The 22,524-nt window shown below is 39.9% G+C and overlaps 1 protein-coding gene across 1 annotated transcript in view; it reads left to right on the forward strand.

Annotated features, from left to right (window-relative positions):
• The first annotated feature begins 8,295 nt into the window (after nucleotides 1-8,295).
• Nucleotides 8,296-22,524, forward strand: part of rnf213b (ring finger protein 213b) — a 39,938-nt gene continuing 25,709 nt past the window's right edge. The window contains exons 1-25 of the mRNA XM_054598946.1: nucleotides 8,296-8,331; nucleotides 8,833-8,974; nucleotides 9,056-9,783; nucleotides 10,696-10,851; nucleotides 12,014-12,180; nucleotides 12,270-12,553; nucleotides 12,641-12,888; nucleotides 13,021-13,227; nucleotides 13,677-13,878; nucleotides 13,976-14,031; nucleotides 14,109-14,274; nucleotides 14,358-14,492; nucleotides 15,295-15,393; nucleotides 15,544-15,672; nucleotides 16,157-16,310; nucleotides 16,413-16,580; nucleotides 16,675-16,824; nucleotides 17,574-18,205; nucleotides 18,532-18,691; nucleotides 18,779-18,996; nucleotides 19,077-19,220; nucleotides 19,891-20,043; nucleotides 20,355-21,648; nucleotides 21,817-22,001; nucleotides 22,085-22,237. Coding sequence (XP_054454921.1) covers nucleotides 8,885-8,974; nucleotides 9,056-9,783; nucleotides 10,696-10,851; nucleotides 12,014-12,180; nucleotides 12,270-12,553; nucleotides 12,641-12,888; nucleotides 13,021-13,227; nucleotides 13,677-13,878; nucleotides 13,976-14,031; nucleotides 14,109-14,274; nucleotides 14,358-14,492; nucleotides 15,295-15,393; nucleotides 15,544-15,672; nucleotides 16,157-16,310; nucleotides 16,413-16,580; nucleotides 16,675-16,824; nucleotides 17,574-18,205; nucleotides 18,532-18,691; nucleotides 18,779-18,996; nucleotides 19,077-19,220; nucleotides 19,891-20,043; nucleotides 20,355-21,648; nucleotides 21,817-22,001; nucleotides 22,085-22,237 — 6,078 coding nt within the window. The 5' untranslated portion in view covers nucleotides 8,296-8,331; nucleotides 8,833-8,884. The remainder of the gene's footprint in view (nucleotides 8,332-8,832; nucleotides 8,975-9,055; nucleotides 9,784-10,695; nucleotides 10,852-12,013; nucleotides 12,181-12,269; nucleotides 12,554-12,640; nucleotides 12,889-13,020; nucleotides 13,228-13,676; nucleotides 13,879-13,975; nucleotides 14,032-14,108; nucleotides 14,275-14,357; nucleotides 14,493-15,294; nucleotides 15,394-15,543; nucleotides 15,673-16,156; nucleotides 16,311-16,412; nucleotides 16,581-16,674; nucleotides 16,825-17,573; nucleotides 18,206-18,531; nucleotides 18,692-18,778; nucleotides 18,997-19,076; nucleotides 19,221-19,890; nucleotides 20,044-20,354; nucleotides 21,649-21,816; nucleotides 22,002-22,084; nucleotides 22,238-22,524) is intronic.

The following is a 22,524-nucleotide window of genomic DNA, read 5'->3' on the forward strand; positions in this document are numbered from 1 at the left end:
CCCACCAACACCACCACCTAAATAATCAGCCCCCTAAAATGAATCCTGCTGTGACTGAAGACGGCATTAAAGGCTGGAGTGTTTGGACGTCCCTCTCCCATCAGTGTCCATCTCACTCTCACAAAGTCTTCTGGGTAAATCTTGCTGTGTATAAATACATTTGAGGAATGATACTGTTATTTAATTAAGCTTCTTCTTTCTTTTCTTTTTTTTTTTTTATCAGATTGTAGCGTAGCTTTACATTTTTGAATCTTCAGCGTGGACTCCACTCGGTCAGGTTTTTGTAGGTCCTGGTCTCTTTGAGAAGCCCCCTTTAGAGTACAATCATCACTCAAAGCTCAGACCTGAAAACTCTTTTAAGAGCTGCAGAGTAATTCCACCTAAGTAGAGAGTTTATATTTTCAGTATTAAATTACTTTTAAAGTCCCGGAGTTGGAAAGGCATTCACAAAAAGCAGATCACCCCCAACTCATCCTCCACTGGATGCAGACGTAACGAGTGCTGTTGGTGATTATTACTAAAGATCTTTTGATGGTTTGTTGAAACTGTAGCTTTTGGATTTTGTGGTTTGAACTCGAGCAGGCACAATATGTAGCTTATGTTCTCAGCTGTATGTTCTGTCTCTGATAAAACTACATCATCATCATCCTCATTACTGACTCACTGTTTTAGCCGCGAGGTGCTTCTAGAAACAACTGGTGCTCGCCACTCTTCCCCCCGTCGCTCCCTACCTGGGGTTCTTTTTATGCCCTCTGGGTCTCTCCATCACTCAGCCTTTGAAGACTCTGCTGCTCCGGAGTGTCTAAGGGGTCGTAGGTCACCACGGAGAAAAAAAAAGATGGCCTACATTTCTCTCGTCTCATGTGATGTCTGTGCTGAACATCAGCAAACAGGATGAAGAGTGAGCGTCGTCTGTTACTGGCTCTGCAGATCATTTTTATTAGGGATGTTCTCGAAGACATTTTTAGTCGACTAATCAAGTTGATTTAATCGCACAAAAGCGCCCCTTTAAATCTTGTGTTTACCAGCAACGTGCTCACTAGTTTCTTGGAAATGAGCATGAAAAAAAAAAAGAGCATAAAGAACGACTGATCGAAATTTTAGTCGACTGTGTGCAAAACGTCAGATAAGTTGTTATCTGGGCTTTCAAGCAAAACCGCATGAGCTTCTTCCAGCAGGAGGCATTATGATGATCAGACAACACTTTCTAGAGCTACAGTTGTAAGAGGAGAGGAAGAGGCGGAGCCTGAAACAATGTGAAAAGCACTTAACGCTCCTCGATGGTGCAAAAAAGGCCACTTAAAGACTAATTTCATCCAAAATTGCAAAAAAAATCTACATCTCTGAGATTGATGGAGGTGAATGGATTGAAATGTGCTTTTCATTGGCATAACGTTGTCGGTAATACAATCTAAATCTGGACAAATTAAAACAGAACTGTCTCCATAGAAACACAAGTGGTGAGTGGTTGAAATGTATTTATTGGAAATACATAACCCCTTTAACATATCGCAGTGGACATATCGGGATAATTGGATTTATTTGCGGGGACCAAAACTTGATCGTCTGAGTCATTAAACTTCAGCTCCGGTTGCACGACGTCATCGCGTTAACATCTGCTTTGAGCCACTCCATCCAGATGTTCGTTATGTTTTTTAACATGAAACCATTCAGCAAAATCAAAACACATTGATACAGTTCAGACACAGTTGTGTAGGGGGGTAAATATGTCATAAATCTTAACAATGTCGCAAAGATAAAATGAAAAGCCAGTGTGGTTTTAAAGCGAACAGATTTGACCTCAATGATTTGCACGACTTCAAAGCATTTTCAGGCTCATAAAATTGTAGAATTGACTATATTTAATATTTTTTTGAAAGAACAGTTGATCACAAAAGCTTACGACACTGATGCTAAAAACAAAAAGCTAACAAGCTGCACATTTCCCTTCTTTAAATACTCCTGATTCATCTAGGTTTGAACCTCATCCTTGATATGTTTTCTGCAGACTGACAAACATTTCATCACCACATAACCTTTTTTTTTTTATATAACTTTGTGACTCTGTTACACAAAATAGTTTTTTGCTAGATGGAGCTTCTAACTGGCAGGAAATCTGAGTGAATCTCTAAATAAATAGCGTTTATCGGGGTTGTTGTCGGGGCAACGGGCCTCTTCAGCTGAGAGGAAGGTTGCAGATCTGATATTTATGAGACGTGTGCTTCTCCGTAAGAGCTTGACAGGGATTCCATTGATGAAGTGTGAATATATTTTTAGTTGTAGGTTCATTTGAAAATGCTTGTTTGTTTGTTTGTTTTTATTTCCCCGTGTGAGTCCTGCAGAGCGTTTTATCTGATGTCATGCTAACGGACGGCAGTGACCTTTTTGTTCCCTTTTGTATTGTTCCGGGGCCGTTTGCTGAGCGAGCATGCTCTAGGAGTTACAGCCGCTGAGCTAACCGAGGACCCTGAAAGATGTATGCTGTTGACCTGGATTTGAGACAAAATAATAATAAAAATTGCAGATAATAATGTGTTTGATTGGTCGGCTGTTTGGTTAGATTCAATCACAAAGTCCAAGTAGAGCAGAAAGTAGTTATCAGATCATTTTGAGTTTTTATCTGTTTTATATTTAGGAGAATGATAAACAAGTGAGAACGGCAAGATTATAAAACACTTTATTTTTAAATGGGAACTACTTTTAGACTAAGACCAAAGTATTTGGACGCATCACTTTTACTTTGTTCTAATGACGGGAAATTTAAAGGGTACATGCAATTCTCATTTTTAGATCCATACTTGTGTTCCAGGTTTTTACTAGAACATGTTTATATGCTTAAATGTTAAAAAAAACACATAATTATTCTCACACTATCTGTCTGAATATACCTGTATTCACAGTCTGTCTGAAACACTTCGTTTTAGCGCATATCTCTTTAAGAGCCCCTGCTGCAAAAGCCCTGCTCTGCTCTGATTGGTTAATCTGATAAATTTGGCGCACCTTTGCAAAAGTTGTTCTCAACTTTTCACCATCTCAAAAACAACTTAACGTGAATGTTTTTTTCTGCATTATCATGAGTTAAAATCATTCAAAAAGATCTTTAAGATAAATTTAGTTTTGTTGATAATTTATTTAGAAATTTATTTTAGTGCTTGGATATTTACCATTTGAACAATTGTTTTGGCTCTCTTTATGCTGTTCCCCACTAAAACAAAACATTTTAAAGGTATATATCAAATCCTTTGCTTTTGATTGGACCGCTGAAAAGTGGGCGGGTTTAGAATGAAGTGTGTTAGAGGACAGTGGCTCCACACACCTCCGTGTCGCTAAAAGTTGTCGGCTGATTAATAGATCGACGTCCTGATATTATCAGTTGAAGTTGGTCGATACAAACTCACATAAGCACATGTTATATTTAGTTTTTCAAGAAGAAAAGATGATTGATTTTGATATAAAAATTAGGAATAATTAGATTTTTCTTTTTGTTATGACCCGGGATGTGCTCTAAAATAATTAAAAATACATTTGTTTTCATTTCATCTCAACTTTAAGATAAATATATACAGATAAATATGCATTAAGCTAATATTGGCCAATTAGTGTTTTTCTTCTGGCCATATACTGTATTTTAGGTTCTTGTGAATCTCTGAAAACTTTGCGTTTGACAGTTTTACCACAATGAAAACTCTCTGTGTGTAAAGTTTTATCTGTTAAAGTGGTCTCGCAGGTTTCACTGTAAAGATATGAAAATGATGGATCTTTAACAGGCCATCGGAGCAGGTCGAGTCCGGTGGGCGGTCCTCTGGTGGCCGTTCTCCTCAGGACTGCAGATGGACAACAGATGAAGAGCAGGAATGTGTAAGTCGGACGTCACCGTAAATCATCAAACACCTCAGAAGATCACATTGCAGCGTCCATATACCTTGGGTTTTTTGTTGTTGTTGCTCTGGACACGTTCTGCCTCGTTAAATGTTGGTTATAAAGTGGTGACAATTTACTACAAAAGCTTCCTTCTTGTTACTTTGGTGCTGCAACAATGATTCAATAATCTAAAATAGGAAACAGACTAAAAAGTCAAGTTTTCAGCCAGTTTGAAGTGAAGATATTTGATGCTCAGTCTGATGGGAGTGGACACTGAAGACCCTCCTTCAGATAAAATACCTCCCAAAAAACATCCTCCTCACTGGATTATTTGACTTTGAGCTGTCGCTGCAGGTTTGTTTTCCATGTTTTTATAACTGCAGATAAAGTCTTAGCTCTTGAGATTTTTCTTTTTTACGCTTAAAGACACTCAAGACGTGTGTTTGTGTGTTTTTAAGGATGAAGATTGCTGGACTTCTGTTCTTCTTATCGGCGACTCTGAGTGCCGCTCAGAAACACAGACCAGAGTTGGATTACAAGGATGAAGGTCAGCAGTAAAATAACAAATATATTGAGTATCACACTTAAGTCAATTAAGGTTTACCTACTTTTCCTCTCCACTTTAAAAAAAATGTCATCTCTCAATATCAGTTTGTTTAAAATCTGTCTCGTTTTAAAGCTTGAGTAAAGTGATTTAAATCTTTTTTAGTTTTATGAGGTTACTATGGTTCTAACATTATTTCAATGTGAGGCAGGTCCTAAATATTGTTAAGATAAAATAAATGCTGTTCAGTTATTAGTTGTTCTTTATGTTGAGGACTCTAAACTCTGTAAACGCTTTTAAACGCAACCTTAAGACACATATTTCTAGTTTATTTTATCCAGCAATTAATTAATCTGTCTTTATAAATTGAAATGTATCCTATTTTATGGAATTTAGACTTTTTTTATTGTAAATGTTAAGGATTTTTCACTTTACTGAAAAACACTGTGTTGCATTTTATGCAGGAGTTATGATATAGAACTAAAGTTTATTATTAATATTATATCATATGTCTAAAATGTTTCAACTAAATTCAGCCCAGTTTGTCTTTTGACCTCCAAATCACCAAAACTGGCGGCTCCTGTTACAGATACAGATTTAGATTTTTGTTTTTTCAGTATTAGGTCAACTTGTTGTTATTCATATCGTGTTTTTTCTTAATTGTATTTATTTTCTCCTCCTTTTCATTCTCCTTTCTGTCCTGCTTTTTTCCATCCCTCAGTCTTTACCTCTTTATTGTTGTTTTCCTCGTTTATTCTGTTCAGAAATGCCACAAAGGCAGAAGTTACCTTCAGTCTCCGAACACATGAATACATTTCCTGTCAATACTTTACCTCTAAGTCATAAACTGAATGCAATACTTCAGTATTCTTCATTGTCCTTTAACTGGATGCTTGTTCCACCACAGAAATCATGTAGTGACTATTTGAATAATGAGTTTGTATTAATATCCATAGCAAACATATTGAAGAATGTTTTCTTATTGACTATGTGGTTTAGATAAAGACCTGATCCCTGCTCTGTTTCCTGCAGCAGACAAAGTGAACACCAGAGGATGCTCCAACCTCACGTTGGTTTTAGACAACTGGAAATATGCCATCATGACGCAGGTGAAAGATCTGCTCCTTCACGACCACAGCACCGTTCTGCCCGACTACGGAAGGTGAGGACGCGTTCTTATTGGTCGATTATGAGACGAAGAACCCACGGGCAAAGACATACAACAGGCTTATGAATCTGTAGTTATTTAGCCTCTTTTTTGTGGTTATTTGTCGTCTCTTTGTAGTTTTTTAGCCTCTTTTTGATGTCTCTTTGTGGTTGTTTTGTGTCTACGCAGTCATTTTGTGTCTCTTTGAAGTTATTTTGCACCTTTTCATAGTTGTTGAGAGTCTCTTTGTGGTCATGTTGTGTCTTTTTGAAGCTGTTTTGGTCTCTTTTTTTGAGTCTCTTTGTAGCCTTTTTATGTGTCTTCGTAGTCATTTTGAATCTCTTCCTGGTTGGTTTGTGTCTCTTTGAGTTTGCATTTTGAAGCTGAAGGCCCTACCAATTCAATACTCCATCTTTGTCCATTCTAGATTAATCCTGAACCCGACTGTGATGTATTATTCTTTGACTATTCTGAGACTCTTTCCTCTCCCATCATCATATGTTCCTCTTACTGTGAGTAATGGAAGTTATTGTTTCCTCCCTCAGGATCCAGCCGCTGTCAGACGCTCTGGGAGATCTCTACAAGGAGTTCAACGCCTTAAAAGAGCGTCTCTCTGAGCTGACGGTCAAGTTTGACAGAGTGGAGGGCTTCGTGGACGGTGTGAGATCTGGAAGGAACCCTGCATCGCCCCGAGGTGAACCCCGACCCCCAGGACCGCCAGGAGAGGCTGCAGGGGCCGACGCAGAAGGTCGACCTCTAGGAAGGAGAACCAGGGTCGTAGTTCGGAGGATCAAGAAACCTGCAGGTCCTCAGGACTGAAGCTGGACTGGATGATGAAGCTTTGAGATGCAGCAGCATCATGATCCTGTTTGATGTGGTGTAATGTTGTGTTTATGCAGGAAATTGCTCGTAATACAGCCTCCAAATGAGTTCATAAATCTTTTTTTTTTCTGCTCAAGATTACCACTTTCTAGATTTGACTTTATAATCAAGAAAAGTAAAGTAGAAACTACATTATTGGCCTCTAAAATACTGCAGGAGAGGTCATTTCAATTTTTTTATTAGGACTCTTATGTTGTGAAACACTCGTAAACAGTTGAAACTTATTTTATTTTAACTGCCATAGTTGACAAAACACCTAGATATTAAAATGTCACTTTCATACTGAATATATTAATATCTTTTTTGGTGGAAACATATTTTACGTCACGCTTTAATTTATTTATTCATCTTTTCTCATGTGACTGCTTCTGATAACCTCCCTGAATAAATGTTAAACATGATTTTTCTTCCTGTAATAACTATGTATTGTAATTTGATTAAAGTATATTCTAACACCAGCTGGCTCCACACAGCATCAGAAAAAGCAGGATTGTGTACTGGTCCATAGAGATATTGATATTATAATTTTTTTGTACACTTCAGGCATATTCAGTTACACTTAAGCAATTTGACTTTCAATGCAATACAATCTCTCACATGTTTGACCTCTTGAGATTTGATTAAATTCAATAAATTAATCTGGTTATGGAAAACAACTGTGTCAAAAATAACAAATGCTTTTCATGTCAATAACCAGGATTTCAGCAGCAGCATGCACACAATAACTCTTATTATCATGATTTATATTATATATTATTATATATTATTATTATATCACCTTATTGATGATTATGTCTGATCTGTTGCAGGTAATTTACCACCAGAATAATGCACAATATAAAAATACTCAATACTGCAATAAAAATGTTACTTAAGTAAAAGTATGAAGGATGCATAAGCAAAAGTTTTTTTTTTTAAATACCAATAATTGCAGTAAATGGCCTTGTATAGATCACTGTAAATTGTTAATGATGTGTGAGAATGTTATATTTCACTGCTGAATACTTTAACAATGTATGCTTTACAGGATCTATGTGTGCAATCTGGTGACAGGAAGCAGTTTTTTAAAAGTACAGCTCTCAAATAAAACTTTGAAAAAATTTAATATAGAATAAGATTCAGATTTAGTCATTTTTTTACATGCAAGGAATTTCCCTTGGTGTTTTGGTAAATACCAAAAAAACATAGTAGGAGAATAATCAAATAATAAGTCCTGCAAAAGTCAAGAAATAATAACATTACAATAAAACTTACTGAAAAAATATTTGTACAATATATATGTTAGTGTGGTACAAGAAGGCCCATAAAGTAGTATTATGTGTGTGAATAATAATTGTTTAAATTTCACCGCTGGCGTCATACTTTAAGAAACATGGTTACATTTAGCTTTTGTTATATATATAAAAAAAACAACCTTATGTTATATACAAAAATAAAAAGCACTGAAATCCTAAATCAATAAAAACCTGGACAAATCATAGGTTTCAAGACTGCCGATATAGAAACTGAAAACTTCCGACGAGCACCTGAACGCAGCATAAGTTTCTTGTTTGATGAGTGTCTGAGAGAAATGAAACTGAAAGGACGAGTTCTGCTTTAGGGACCGTCAAGAAATTAGTTACTTAATCAAAACCGAAAAACGTTCAACAGCGTCCATTAACCGGGGATGTTTTTAACCAGAACTGTGTCAAAGATGATTTAAATATCGGGTCTTGTTTTACTAATTATTGCAGTAAACTTAGAGACAGTTTAGGTCGAAAAATAACCGAGAATTTCAGAGAAGTGGACGAACTTCGCGACGCTCCCTAGAAGTTACATACGGGACTTTACGACAAATATAATAAACATTTCCTCAATCTTTCTGACAGACTGGAAGAGTCGACCTGAAACTGAGAAGGTAAGTGAACAACAGCAAACTTATGTTTTATATTGAATGCAGAATATTACAGCTGAGCATCTTCCTTTACCGACAGGTGATGCAACCAAAACACAATACTGATTTAATTATTATTTTATGACATAATCACCTCTTTGAGTAACTTACTGAAAATTAACTCGGATGAAAACAATTAAGTCTATTTTATTGTTTAGAAAAGAAAAAATCCTAATGTGAAAAATAAAAAATAAAAAAATGTATTAAAAAAAGAAGAATTGTTATTATCAATAAATAATATTTATTGATAATATCAATAATGGATAAGTGTATTACAGACTAACTCATGTGTCATAAAGAGTTTATGATAGTGGCATCATATCTTAAAGTAATAAATGATTGTACAAAGGAGGAAGAGTTGTACTTGTAAACATGTCTCTTCTTGCCCCTCCCTTACTGACTATAATCTAACTGACTGACTTTGACATGGAGGGTGTAACTGCATGTGTTTTTGTTTGTATTCAGAGACCGATAACAGGGGACCAGGGACTCCCCTGAGGAAAACAGTCCCCTAGAGATGGAGGACGGAGCTGGAAACACCAACAGCAACGCTGGTTCCAACAAGATGGAGGGTGGTGTGACCAAAAAACGCCGGAAAAGAAACAAGGTAGAAATGCAGCCGTACGAACAGATACATCATTTAAAAGCAGATCCTCAGTTTGACATCACGTTTATTTGTGTGTTCCAGGAACGAGGACCTGGCAGCTCCAGCAGGAAGAGCAAAGACAAAGAGAGGAGGAAGAAGAGAAATCAGAGAAGAAGTAAGAGCGTCTCCAGCGTTAAAGAGGATGCAGAATCGAAAAGTAAGGGAGAGACGGAGGAGGTGGAGACGACAAGCAGCCAAACGGAGGAGAGAACGGAGGAGAGAACAGAGGAGACAGAAGCTCAACATGTAGCCAAAGACAGCGAGCAAACTGTGGGAGAACAACGCCACGAAGACGCCAAGATGGTGCACGCTCAGACTCAAACACGGAAACATAAAGGTACAAACAAATTCACACAAACTCCAGGTGTTTGTCAGAGCACCAAGGAAACACAGACAGACTTCTCTGGTGCAGAACGAGGCGACACCATCGACGAAAAGACGACGAAGAAGAAGAAGAAGAAGAACGAGGCTGAGACGCAGCTGAAGGGAGACGAACTCACACCTGATGCCACAAAAGATGCAGCGGAGACGCTGTTGAAGCAAAATGAAAATCCAGACGACAAAGGGGCGCCTTCAGATTCATCAAAGGATCAAAACCCCGAGAAAGAGTCAAAGTCTAAAGAGGAGAATCAAAGTGCAGGAGCCTCGAGTGAGGCCCAAAAAAAAGACGCCAAAGGGATGTCCTACGCCAAAGTTGTGTCTGGAGACGGAGGGAACATGGAAGATTCCAAAGCTGCAGATAAAAACACAAAACCATCCCAAAGCTCTCGGTAAGATTCATGTTACAGGTTTTTTTTTTTAAATAGCTAACAAGCATCAGTCAATACTGAAGACACTTATTAAAAAAATAGTAAATCTCAACTCTAAAACTCACTCGAACCATAAAAACACCTTACAGATGTCAGAAAAATAAGATTAATGGACCAAAACACTGGAAGCAATTCTCACTCAGAGAGGAAACAATGCCACTAATAACACACTGACTTTAGAAAACACATTGATTTTTTGCATTGATCAAAACTGAAGTCACATTGTCAAAACTCTTCAGTGGAACAGAAGTCTATGTGGACTGAACTTCAAATCATTTATTCATTGCTTTCACACAAATTGCATGCAATGACCACATTTTACCAACCTGCAAAACTCTTTATATTTATATATAACATTGTTTTCAAAACTGTTCAAAAAAGAATTTTGACAAGTCTCATGCATTTCTGCAGTAACTATTGAAATATATATTAAAAAAAATAAAGGATATTGAAGCGAATTGCTGCATTTCTGATTAATTCTTGTGACACATACTTTAGTACAGTCAATAAAAGGAAAATGTGTTATTCCTCTGCTATAATGAAAGGCTGTTTTAAGTGAAAAGTCATTAAAGCTTCTGTTTTGAAAACAGTGTGGTAAGCTTTGATAAAGCAAATATAAAGTGTTATGCAGGTTGGTTGAGTATGAATGAGAAAAAGAGAGTCATTGCATGCATTTTGTGTGAAAGCAATGAATAAATGATTAAAAGTTTGGTCTAAATAGACTTCTGTTTCACTGACTCTGTGAAGAGTTTTGACAATGTGACCAGAGTTTTGACCGACACATGTAACAAATCGAAACAAAACCTGTAACAGCTACATTAAATACTGCTGTTGAACCTCGGAGGGTAAACGTGATTTATTCTCTCTCTGCAGCGACCGAAGTCCAGTGAGGCCTCCACCTTCTGCTCCCACCTTCACCGTCCACATCTACGCTGTGCTGGACAAAACGTTCCGCTTCAACCAAGACCACGACAAGCTTCTTATGTGTTATGAGGGAGGGTTTCAACCCTTCAAGATGACGCATTTCGTGTGAGTTTTGATTGTTTGAGCTTTCATACACAGAAATGGTCATTTGGGCTCCAACAAGTTTGATTTAAAAGACAACTTTGAATTTAAAGTTTTGACTCTCAGCTTTAATTTAAGGGTGTTTACGTTCACATCAGATTTACCGCGTCGAAGCTGTAGCCTTTTTCATCCTTACAGGTGACTTAGAAGTAGGAGTGGAATAAGTAAATTTACTTAAGTACCACATTGAGGTACTTGTAGTTAAGAGTACCCTTTTATGGTACTTTCTACCTCTACTTCCCTTCTTTCCAGAGGGAAATATTCTACTTTTTCAGTAACTGTTGCCACATTAAGTACAATATTTGAATACACACTGCTGCTTTAAAGCAACAGTGTGTTTTCTTTTTAAGCAGCTGGTTTGGGAACATTCCTGTTTTAACATGACAGGTCCAAAATAGGAGATGTACACAGATAGTGACAATCAGCATCAGTTTATAACTCGTCTGCAAATGTCCAAAAGAAAGCCAATAATACATGTAGAGCTGCAATGATCTATCCATTAGCTGTCAACTATTAAATTAATTTAGAGTAATTAGAGTAATTTTTTAAAGGTAAAAAGTCAAAATCCTCTGATTCCAACTTCTTAAATGTGAATAAACTTTGTAAACATGAGTTTATGGTCTCAATCTCTAGTTTCAAGTCTTCTTCAATACAGCATGATGTTCATTTAGTAAATGATGGTCCATTTAGAGTCAAATAGACCATAAAGCAGGGTATGCTTTAGGGTGGGGCTACACACTGATTGACAGGTCTCTACCAGAGATGTATTCGGTGTCTCTACGTCACTCCTTCACAGTCCAAATATGGTAATTTCTGTTCGCTGGTTGCAAAAAAAACAGGATGGGGACGACCAAATTGCTGAACGCAAGTCTTCAAAATGGCAGACTACAAAGAAATGGGTGACGTCACGACGACTGCATCCACTTCTCCGTGGATCCGACTTGGTTTAAAGCCCTGCAGACTCCCTGCTTGTCTTGATTGTATATTCAGGATCAATGTGTGTGTTGGACTTCATCTCTCACACTGTCAACAAACTTTGCTTTAAATCAAATGTGCTGGAGTACCTGATAGTGAGTCACTTCAGTAAAGTTGTGATTATAACAAATGTTCATTATTTTGACTTCAGTGGACTAAAACATGGATATCTGGTAGAAGCAACTCTTTCCGTTGAAGAAAAGGACTTGAGGAGAGGTGAACGGTGGAGTTATTGGTACGAAGTCAAGCAACGAGACAAACAGATTCAAGGAATTACCACGAGAAACATTCAAATTCCATTCGACCGGAACATGAAAGGTAAGACAAGCAAGTAATTTAGCTTCAGCACGTCAACACACACCTGTAGGTCTGAGTCTTTAAGATCAACCTGCCCATGTTTCCTGTAGAGTTGCACCTTTACGAAGGCTTCATCGCTCGTCAGGACACGCATGGTTTTTGGCGAAGGGGCCTTAATATATTCGGCTGGCAGAAATCAAAAGGTGTTGAAATATCAGACGCATGGCAGGCCTCGGCGAGGAGTCTGCTGGACAGAATCTTCCTGAACTGGTCCCCGTCAGACAAACAGAGCACCGAGAGCTTGTGTGACAGCTTGATGCATTTTATGTGGAGTCTCGGTTCTGCACACACAAGGATGACATTCCCAGACGGTTCACAACCTCCCATAGTCATGGTAGGTGCAACAAGAAGTATTCAATATATAATAAATCCAATATTCCACCAGTAACAACATGATTTTTATTTTATTTTTTATTTACAGACATCTGAACTGATTGCGGAGAAGTTGGTTCAGATCTTAAAAGGCGAGCCGAAGGAGAAACTCCCCGGCGGCTGGAGGAGCAGCGGTCCTCTCGTTCAGGGCCTTTCTGTGTTCATGGTCACCAGAAAGTTTAGCATCAACCTCGGAATGAAAGGCTGGGCTGATCTGTGTCTCCTGGTGTCCTCAGAGGCCGCAACGGACAAGACAAACCTGGACCTGTTGATCAGTTCTCTCCAACATCCACAACAGTGAGTCTCACCAAAGCTTAAAAAATGAGGTCTACTTACTTTAACTGTCTTCTAAAATGACTCATGACCTTTATCGGAGGTGTTTGTTGACCTTGTGTAAAACATTCTCACTCTACCCTTTTGTCCCGTCAGCGTGGTGTTGGGTCTGATAAACCACTGTGCACAGCAGAGGGTGTCCGAGCTCGTCCTGCTCGTTCCTCTGCTCTTCAGGCTCAGACAGCCGGGAGCCGACGCCATGAGGGTGGGTCCAGCTGTGGAGGAGGAGACCTGGTCGGGACTTCAAAATGTCAATTTCCGCAGGTTCAGGGAGAATATACAGTCCAGCCCTGACAAAAGACAGTGAGTTTATCTCAAAGCAACCTTTCCTTTCCTGAAGCAGAGCATCATATTTATTAAAGTAACTAAACCCGAAGTACATGTGTTTCTAGTAATGTTGTTGATGGATTCAGGTCCAAATCTTGACATTTTAGTGCAAAGTATTTTAATTCTCAACAGAGTCTCACGGCAGTTTGTGAAAATAGTCATGAAATGCGATCTAACTGTCTGTTTTTTTGCTGTACCAATGCACAACTTTGTTTTTGTTTTTTTTAAATTAAAGTTAGATTTAGGTAACAAAACGCCTGGCCTTAAAATAACTACATACAGTTAATAATCCAAAATCCAATGGAAACATTTTATTGGTTTTTGGTTGAGGGAACCAGCGTGATGCTAACTTCTGTTAGCATCACAGAAATACGTCATCCCTGCAGAGAGGCAAACTCATTCAATAACACTGTACTGTTTCACAGGGTGATGCTGAGTCTGATCCAGACACACTTAGCTTTGGCTAAAGAAATGCCTCTGCTCCGGATGAGCTGGTCTTCTCTGGTCGCATTCGAGGATCTTCCTAAATTTTCCGACCAGACGGGATTACCTGCAGAACACCTGATCCAGAGTCTGTTGTACAGGCTGCGACAATGTGACAACAACCGAGCAGAGGGGAATGTAAAGGTGGGAGAAAAAAAAAATACATGACAATATTTAACATTTAAAATAACTTTATTTTAACTTCAAAATGAACATTTATGGATTTTTTTTCTACGTGCAGCACACTCAGAAAATCCTGAGCCACATACTGCTGAAGGTGGACAAAGAGAAGGACAGGTGAGGACGTCTGAGACATTCCCACTGATGCATCTTGTTGTTGGTGCTCTCTGTAACTCTTTGCTTTGTGTCTGTAGAATGATTGAAGGTGGAGATATCAAGCCAGCCTTCATGAGCAGCATCAGTGTGCTGAAGTACACATGCCAAGTTGTGCGACTCGTCCAGTCTTACGAGGCCGCTGTCCTGTCCTACCAGCTAGTGATGAAACTGGCAGAGATGTTGGAGGCCAAACTGAGGAAAGAGGTAATAATCTGTTAGTCATGTGCTCCTCTGCCTCATTATGGGACAGCAACTTTAACTGACTGTTGTCCTTTTGTGTCTTTTAGTCCTCAGACGATGACTTTGAGACATTAAAGCAGAAACTAAAGGCAGTGCAGGAGGGAATCAGACAGTGGAGAGATGAACTGCTGCAAAAACCCCTTGTGACGTCAAAAACACTCAGCTATCCAAAGGAAATTGAGGTACGCAGTCCAACAGTTTATGTTTTTACTGGGGCTTAGTTTAAGGCTAACCGTTTTCAGTTATTCTACCTCAAATAATCCAGATTTTTCAAAAATAAAATAAGTTTGAACCCCTTTCACGCTGATTTTATGAACCCAAACCAAAGACTGTATATAAGAAGTGAACGTAGTCGTTGTGACATCATCCATTGGTTTGTGGACGGCTGTTTTGAAGCCTTGAGTTTGGCTATTTCGCCGCCGCCATCTTGGGTTATATGAACAAAAGTAACCATATTTGGAAAGATGTCAAATTAAAATGCATCATTTCAATCACCAGGTACGTTTAAATCAAAACACATCATTTGATGTGTTTTCAATGTTAGCTAGCTAAAATTCCCTCGCACGCAGTGACACAAAATTAATTGTTTTTTTAATCTTAAAAGTGATGTTGGAGAAAACTCTACTCCAGTAAAAGCTCAAAAGCGTGTTAAGTTAGGATTCATACTGGGAGTGATGCTAAGGGTAAGCAGAATATTTATTTTGGTCATTACAACTGACGATGGCATAAAACACATTTACAGCTCAGTTTGTTTATCCGTTTGTTTTTTCACGTTTTGTTATTGTTTTTCACATTTATTTGGGAAGGTGGTCCTCAGATTTTTTGTTTGCACTGCAGATGTTTTTACTTAGGAAAACGAAAAGATGAATGGACCTGATTTTTTTTATAATAAACAAAAGGAACATGATGACCACGTTTGTTTTACTTAAATCATGCTGTTAAACCAGGTATGACCCTCTCATGATAATAACTGTGTTGAATCAGATGTGGGATGCTCTGCTGAAGGCCGACTGCTCCCTTGAAGAAGTTTCCTCCCATTGGACGTCGAGCCTGAGAAGAGACCTGATGAAGAGGATCTCCCAGGTCAGCGATCGTTTATTGATCAGTGTAAAATAGACATAATTCTTATTGTTTTAGAGACATGTGAGGTTCAGAAGGACGTTGGTCTACAGGAGTCTAGTCCCAGCAGGTAAACGCTGTCTTCTCCAGCACGTCTGAACTGTTTCTTTGCAGGCTGCTGATGAGGATAAAGTTCTGCTCTGCTGCCTTCCGTTGTCCTTGGCAGCTATAAGGAAAAGCGGCGATGTTGTACAGACGTGTTTCGACGAGCTGTGTCTGTCTGCTATCAAGTCAATCTGCCAGGTACAGGTCATATTAATGTCTAATAATAGATATTAATACATGTCTGCAGAAAAAAACCCTACTTTAAGTGTAGAGACTACAAGTAAATGATGTAACAAGTATTTTTTGTATTACAAGTTATGTTTAATTATGCAAATGAGGCATCTAATGGTAACTTTGGGGGAATTTAGGAGAAATCTACAGACGCAAATAGACAAAGAAGTAAAATAAATGCAAAAATGTGTATTTTGGAGGTTTTCTTTCCACTAGTCTGAAATAAGACGTGCTATAAAAGCGTAATAGCATATAATCTCTAATTTGATTGGTGCATTAATAAGGATGTTTTGACCTGTAGTGTCTCGCCTTAATTTGATCCCCCATCCAGATGTTGGGTGTTTAAGTTGTCATACCTCAAACAATGAAATGCAATGTTTCACTGAACAAACAAATAAGTTAAAAGCAAAATAATGATAAAGTCAAATAAATGATGTGTTCATGTGTTCAGAGAGGGAAGGAGGGAGACCTGATGCGTAGCATGAAGGACCCTCCAGAAGTTGTCATCTCTGCTGTTGTGGTTGAATCAGCAGAACGATTCAGAGACAACTCTGTAGTCCAGCTGCTCGACGATCAGTCCGCCATGAACCACCTGCTGTCTCACAGTACTTCATTTCATTCATTATATTATCCATTTCTGTACATGTTTCGTCTTATTTCCTTGAGTGTAATAGCCTTCTAATGGTGACGATGTCGTTGTTTTCCAGGAGAATGGAGGTCGATCCAGGTGGATGACACTGCAGGGCAGGTCGTCACCAGCTGTATCTCTGCTCTGCACTCTCTGGTGGAGTCTCTGCTTCAGGGACACGTGACGCTGGGACACCTGCAGACCTGCCTGAAATATAGGAAGGAGTTCAAGAGGCTTCATCAGCAGTGTAAGAGCTTTAAAACAAATACAAATCCTTCCATGATTACTAGATAAGAGTAATATAATATTTATAAATAACGGCTGCATTGTGTCGTCCACAGACAAGAAAAGCACCAAATCTGAGGTGGTTCACGTCGATGCAGACGTTGTTTTGGCTCAGAGAGAGAAGGATTTGGACTCTTTCATGCAGCGGAAAGAGCAGATGGAGACACTGATTAAGATGATAAGAAAGGTTACAGAGAGCATCACAGGTGAGTATCACTAGAGGAATGAGAACCAATTCATCTTAAATTATGTTAAAGGGGCAGTGTGTAGGATTAGGTGACATCATTGACTCTGGGATGGTTTGAAATAATGCCATGCAGTTGCCATACCAGTGATCTAGCCCTTCACAAGCATTTATATTGGAAAAATTATTATATGACGATGATATATACCGCTTCTGTCTGTGCTTCAAAATTCTACTGTGATATCATTAACTATTTTGTGAGTTAAGTACTTTACAAATGAAGGTGTTGAATATTTTCTCATTTTATTAAGAGCTTGAGTTTAAAAAAAATCAGATTTTCTGAGAAATTTGAGTTAGTGTGTTGTTATTATTATCAATTCAGATGACGGAATTGTGTATAAAAATATCTAGATAAATTATTTAATCACAGTACCATGTAATTGAGAGACGATAAATTGTCATATTGGATTATTGGGCATCCCTACCTTCAGGTAACTTGAAAAACATAAAAAATCTCTCTATAGAGTCAGTGTTTGGTTACGAGGTGATGCAACATGTCGAACTCCGCCTCCGTACGGTTTGTAGATATGAGTGTCTCATTCTAACGGTTCATAGTTCCAAGTGATAAAACACTAATGAAAACACAGTTATGAATATTATGTTACATTTAATAAACCCCCTGAAATGCTACACACCGGTCCTTTAATTGACAGAACTTTTGGTTATGATTTATGGTTTTATTGTCCGTTAACCTGGTTCTTATTTATCCAGTTCCTGAGATGTGTACTCTGGTGAAGCAGCACAGTGCAGATGTCCAGACGGTGAGCCTGAACAAACTGGTGCTGGTTCAGTCCTTTGGCTCTGATGGGAAGCTGGGTAAGACGGGCCCCTCCCAGGTCCTCTGGTATAAAACCAGTCTGGATGTCCTGAAAATGGCAAGCGAGATGCACAAACTGCATCACAGCAACCTGGTTCTGTCCCGCTGGGAAAAGGGGGCGGCGTCTTTGGCGTCAACGAGGCCAACCGGTTCATCTCCTGTTCCAGTCACACTGACACAGATCTGTGACAACATCTGGAAGCCACTGCTGACGGAGTTCTGTCAGCTGGGTGTCGGCTTCGCAAACGCTAACATCACTTTCAAGCAGCTGGATCAGGTTTTGGTGGAGTCTGGGGACCAGGGAGACGGGAAGCTGATGAAGAGGGAGCTGCGTCTGATGGCCGAAGCGGTTTGTGAGTCGGGACGGTCCAAACCCGAGGAGAGCTGGGTGGATCAGAGACTGGCTCAGATCCAGGAGTACCGACAGCTGCACGAGGCAGCGGCTGCAGCCGGTGCAATGCTGAGAATAGCTGAGAAAATGAAGCTTACGGGGAACTTTGCAGAAATCAGCACTCTCAGCCAACTGGTAAGTCTTATGAAGTTGTTGCTAGAAGAAAGCACAATCTTGTTATTCATGTTTATCTTTATCATTTTTATTCATAATTCTAATTTAAGAACTTTTCAAAATATATATAAGTGAATATCAAGAGGTGAAAAGCGACATTTGGCGGGTCGCAGGACATTTTATGTTGGTTTCCAAATAAATGTGCATAGTCTCTTATAAACACCTTTAAAAGATCACACACATCTGCATATTTATTAGCTTTGCAGATGCAAACACACTTTTTTCTCCTGATTTCCTTTTGAAGAAAATGTATAATCTTTGAATTATGTGCCCCTCCTGTCAAACAGGAAGAAGACACATTTAAGCAGAGGGCTCTGGGGTCCCTCAGCGACGACCTGCTTCGTGCCAAACGGCGACTCTCCACCGTCACCAAGCAGCACACTTCCGGTCTAAAGGAGTTTCTAGCGAGCCAAACTCTGGTCTGCTGGGTCAGAGAGAACCTTAAAAGTGAGGATAGCAAAAAAAATCTCCACATTAATGCAAAAACATACATCATGTTTATTTGCATGCTCACCATTCTGCCCCTTACAACAGATATGAGCGAGGTGAAGGTGTATGTCGACTTAGCTTCCATATCTGCCGGAGAGAACGACACGGAGATCGACCAGGTGGCCTGTTTCCATGACGCGGTGATGGGCTACGCCCCTCTGCTCTACGCCCTCCCCACTCACGCTGGCTTTGAGGAGTTCATGAAGTGTGCTCAGCAGGTGTGGGACACCCAAAACAGAGACGACAAGCTGCCAGACAAACTGGTAAGGACCTCTCCCGTAGTGCGGTGACATAAAGCCCTGTTTCTGTGGCGGAGTGATGACGATGCCGATTGTTTTTCCAGAGAGAGTCGAATCGCTTGTTGAGCTGGCTGATAGCACTGAAGGAGACCCACGGCTCTGTGGAGCAGTCCTCTCTCTCCCTGGCTTCTTCTATCAATGCTCATGGAGTTTATCACATCGGATGGTCTGCTCACAACACGGAGAAGGTCAGTTAAAGGTCATTGAAAGATAAGTCAACAGAAAAGGGACGGTTAAGGGACTTTGAAAACCTGGGGGAAAAAATGATTTTTATAGATATCTTTTGGTATGCAATCATTTTGAACACAACATTATAATTAAAACACACGTTGACGATCCAACACTGAGAATTCTTTTGGATGCCTACCAAAATATGGGTGTTATCTCTATAAAGGCATCATGGCAAAACAATATCCCACACTACAGAATAAATGAAAGTAATATGGGAGAGAGAAGGTAATCTCTCAATATCAATGAGGACCTTTTTAGATGTGTGTATATTTCAGTGTAAATGCACCAACTCCCACGTGTTGGGAAGCAAATCTCTGGCATATATTTTGTCCAGCATCCAGCTATTAAACCCTTCTGGGCAGAGTTTCACAAAGCTTTAAAAGTACTACTTAACTTAACTTGTGTGCCCACTTTACCTCTCTCAAAATGTACAAACTTACCTACTTTAAAAAAATGTGTGGAAGGCAGAATAAATACAATTGTGCTTGTGCTGATTTGTGTTTTGTATTTTAAATCCTAAAATAAATAATGAATAAACACATAACTAAAATATACCAAGATGTAGGGCCATGCTGACAGACTTTGTCTTAATTATTTAAGTTATATATGGTTTTCACTTTCTTGCAGAGATGTCTACGAAACATGGTGGCGGTCACAGTGAGAAGGGGCTCAGAGGAGAAGAGCTACAAGCTGGAGGACCTGCTGGAGCTACAGAACAAACTCATGCTCATGTCCTCCAAAGGGGAGCACGGCAGAGAGCAGGTCAACAGGTTCACAGAGGTCAGTGGCATTTCAATCAATCAATGTCTTGTCGTCAAGGCTGTTGCTATGATGCCTTCGGCCCTTTCTGACAGACGCTAAAAGCTAAAGCAAGCTAATTTATTGAGTTTCCTTTAAGTGTAATGCTCTCAGTGATATTTGAGTTCCTGCTGGTTTTTATTCAAGATGCGAGAGCTCCCAAAAATATATTGACGAGCGTATTAATCACACGAAAAAGTGTGTTAAGGCCTCTAAAACCAAAGTGTGCAGTCTTGTTTATCTTCTGAGATTAACTGCATTAATCTGTACTCTCCTGTCCACATGCACTCTAGGTTTTTGAAGGAGTTCAGCGACTGGGCACCATCCTTCTTCAGATGCAGAATTCCGGCAACATGCTCTTCAGGGACTGGCATGCCGAGGTCGAGTGCTGCCCACAACAGCAGCCGTGCATCAAAGCCACCTTCTTATCCCTGCAGGGTAAAGAGATGACGTACGACGGCGAGGTGACCGAGCAGCTGCAAACGCTGGCTCACTCCATGGATAACTGCCAAAAGGAATGGGGCTCCTTCATCGGGGAGATGCGCTCCAAGTTCAACCTGCTGAACCACTACACCTCAGAGCAGGTGGTGTACCTGTGCCACTGGATACACAAAGTGTGTCACCGGCAGGTGCCAGTTCCTCCACAGTTATGGCTTTTGCTTTTTCCCATAAAGCCTCAGTGCACCCTAACTGATGTCAGAGTCGCTTACACTAACGCAGAAAGTCTGAAATCAAAGTATGATGAACTGGAAAACGTTGAGTCTGACAACGAAGATCAACTGGAGTTCGTTCCTTTAATGGACTTAACGCCAGCTTCATCAGGACACTCTGAAGAGGACATGGAAGATGCTCAGGATTTGATGGAGTTTTCTTCAGAGGATGAAGATGATGGTGTGACGAAATGTGATGAGAATGCGGCAGATGGCTCAATATTCAATGAGGACAGTCTTGAAGAACTGTGGTGTAAATTCAAGGATGACATGCCAAAGTACCTCAACGAGTACTTGGACATCTCGTCTCTGGCCCACTTCCTCTCCTGCCTCTCTGAAATGAACCAGCAGCACATGATCAGGAACCTTCCACCGGTCTTCCAGGAGGGGAGGCCCAATCTTGTGCTTTGTCCCGGTGCAGAAGTTTTCACCACCGTCCTGTCTTTCTACATGCAGAGTCCAGAGCAGCCTCTGCCGTCTACTGACGAGGTTCTAGTCTGCAGAGAGGAAACCACAGAGGAGGAGGTGGAGATCTTTCTCCGCCGAGCTCTCGGCCAAGTTGCCGGACAAAACTGGCAGAAGATATACTCTCTCGTCAATCCAGGGTTGCTGGGATATGATGTCAGCGTAGCCTTGGGGGAGCTCGTCGAGGGTCTTGAGAGAAGCTGCAATCCGCATTATCGCTTGATAATAGTCAGTCCGGTTGAGCACCAGCACAGATATGTGCCGTCTTACTTCAGCAATGACAAAGTACAGGCTGGTGTGAGTCTAACAGCAGAGACTGCTCGGAAATATCTACATCACCACTTCACTCAAAACACGTTCCCACAAGATCAGCTCTCAGTCTGGACGGTGTCATCTGTGCGCCCGGCAGTTGGTAAGGGTGACCCTGAAAATGCTTATACAATAGCGGAAGAATATAATTTGTTTGTAAAAACTGTTGTTTTGTTAAATTATATCGCGTAAAATCATTATAACTTTAAATTAAACATAGGGGCATGGCATATTTTTTCTTGACAGAATACATATTTTTGTCCATCAATAGGGAAATCTCTTTATGTGGATCGTTTATTTGAGAAGTTCCAGGAGACATCTCCCAGAGCAAATCATATCCGGATCAGACTGATTGAGCCATGTGTTGATATAGACTCTTTGATTAAGAGTCTGTCGAAGAAACTGGCACCCTTGAGAGAGCAGGACCCTGTTCTCCTGCACATTGACACCGCTGGAGTAAGTATGCAATCTCTGCAAATCACTTGTTCTGTCGTTGGTAGTACTTGAGAGTCCTCTTCTTCACTTTCGTTTCCTGTCAGGTTCGTTCAGGTCTGGAGGAGCTCCTGTTCCATCTGTTAGTTCTGGGCTGTTTGAGCGACAGCCATGGCATGCTGTGGAGAAGAAATGTTGCTCATTTGATCACCGTTGAGGTCCTAAGAACAAACAAATCCTCTCAAAACCAGCCAAAAGAGGTATCATTGTCTATTTTCAGAACTTTTGAAATGTCAAGGCACAGCTTTCAATAACAGCATGTTCTCATATTTCATCTGTTACTGATCACTTATAGCATCTCGTAATAAGTGGTAGAAGTGCAGTGTGCACAAGTGATGATGCAGTAGCAGATCATTTTTTGGGTTTGTAAACAAATGCCAAACCCATAGAAAATAGAGCTCGAGTAGAACATTGAACGTTGAACATTGAACATTGAACAATATTCCGTGGTACATTCCTAGATCAAGCAGATGAACATTCACAGACT

The sequence above is a fragment of the Anoplopoma fimbria genome, chromosome 5, assembly GCF_027596085.1.
Source record: "Anoplopoma fimbria isolate UVic2021 breed Golden Eagle Sablefish chromosome 5, Afim_UVic_2022, whole genome shotgun sequence".
NCBI classification, from domain to species: Eukaryota; Metazoa; Chordata; class Actinopteri; order Perciformes; family Anoplopomatidae; genus Anoplopoma; species Anoplopoma fimbria.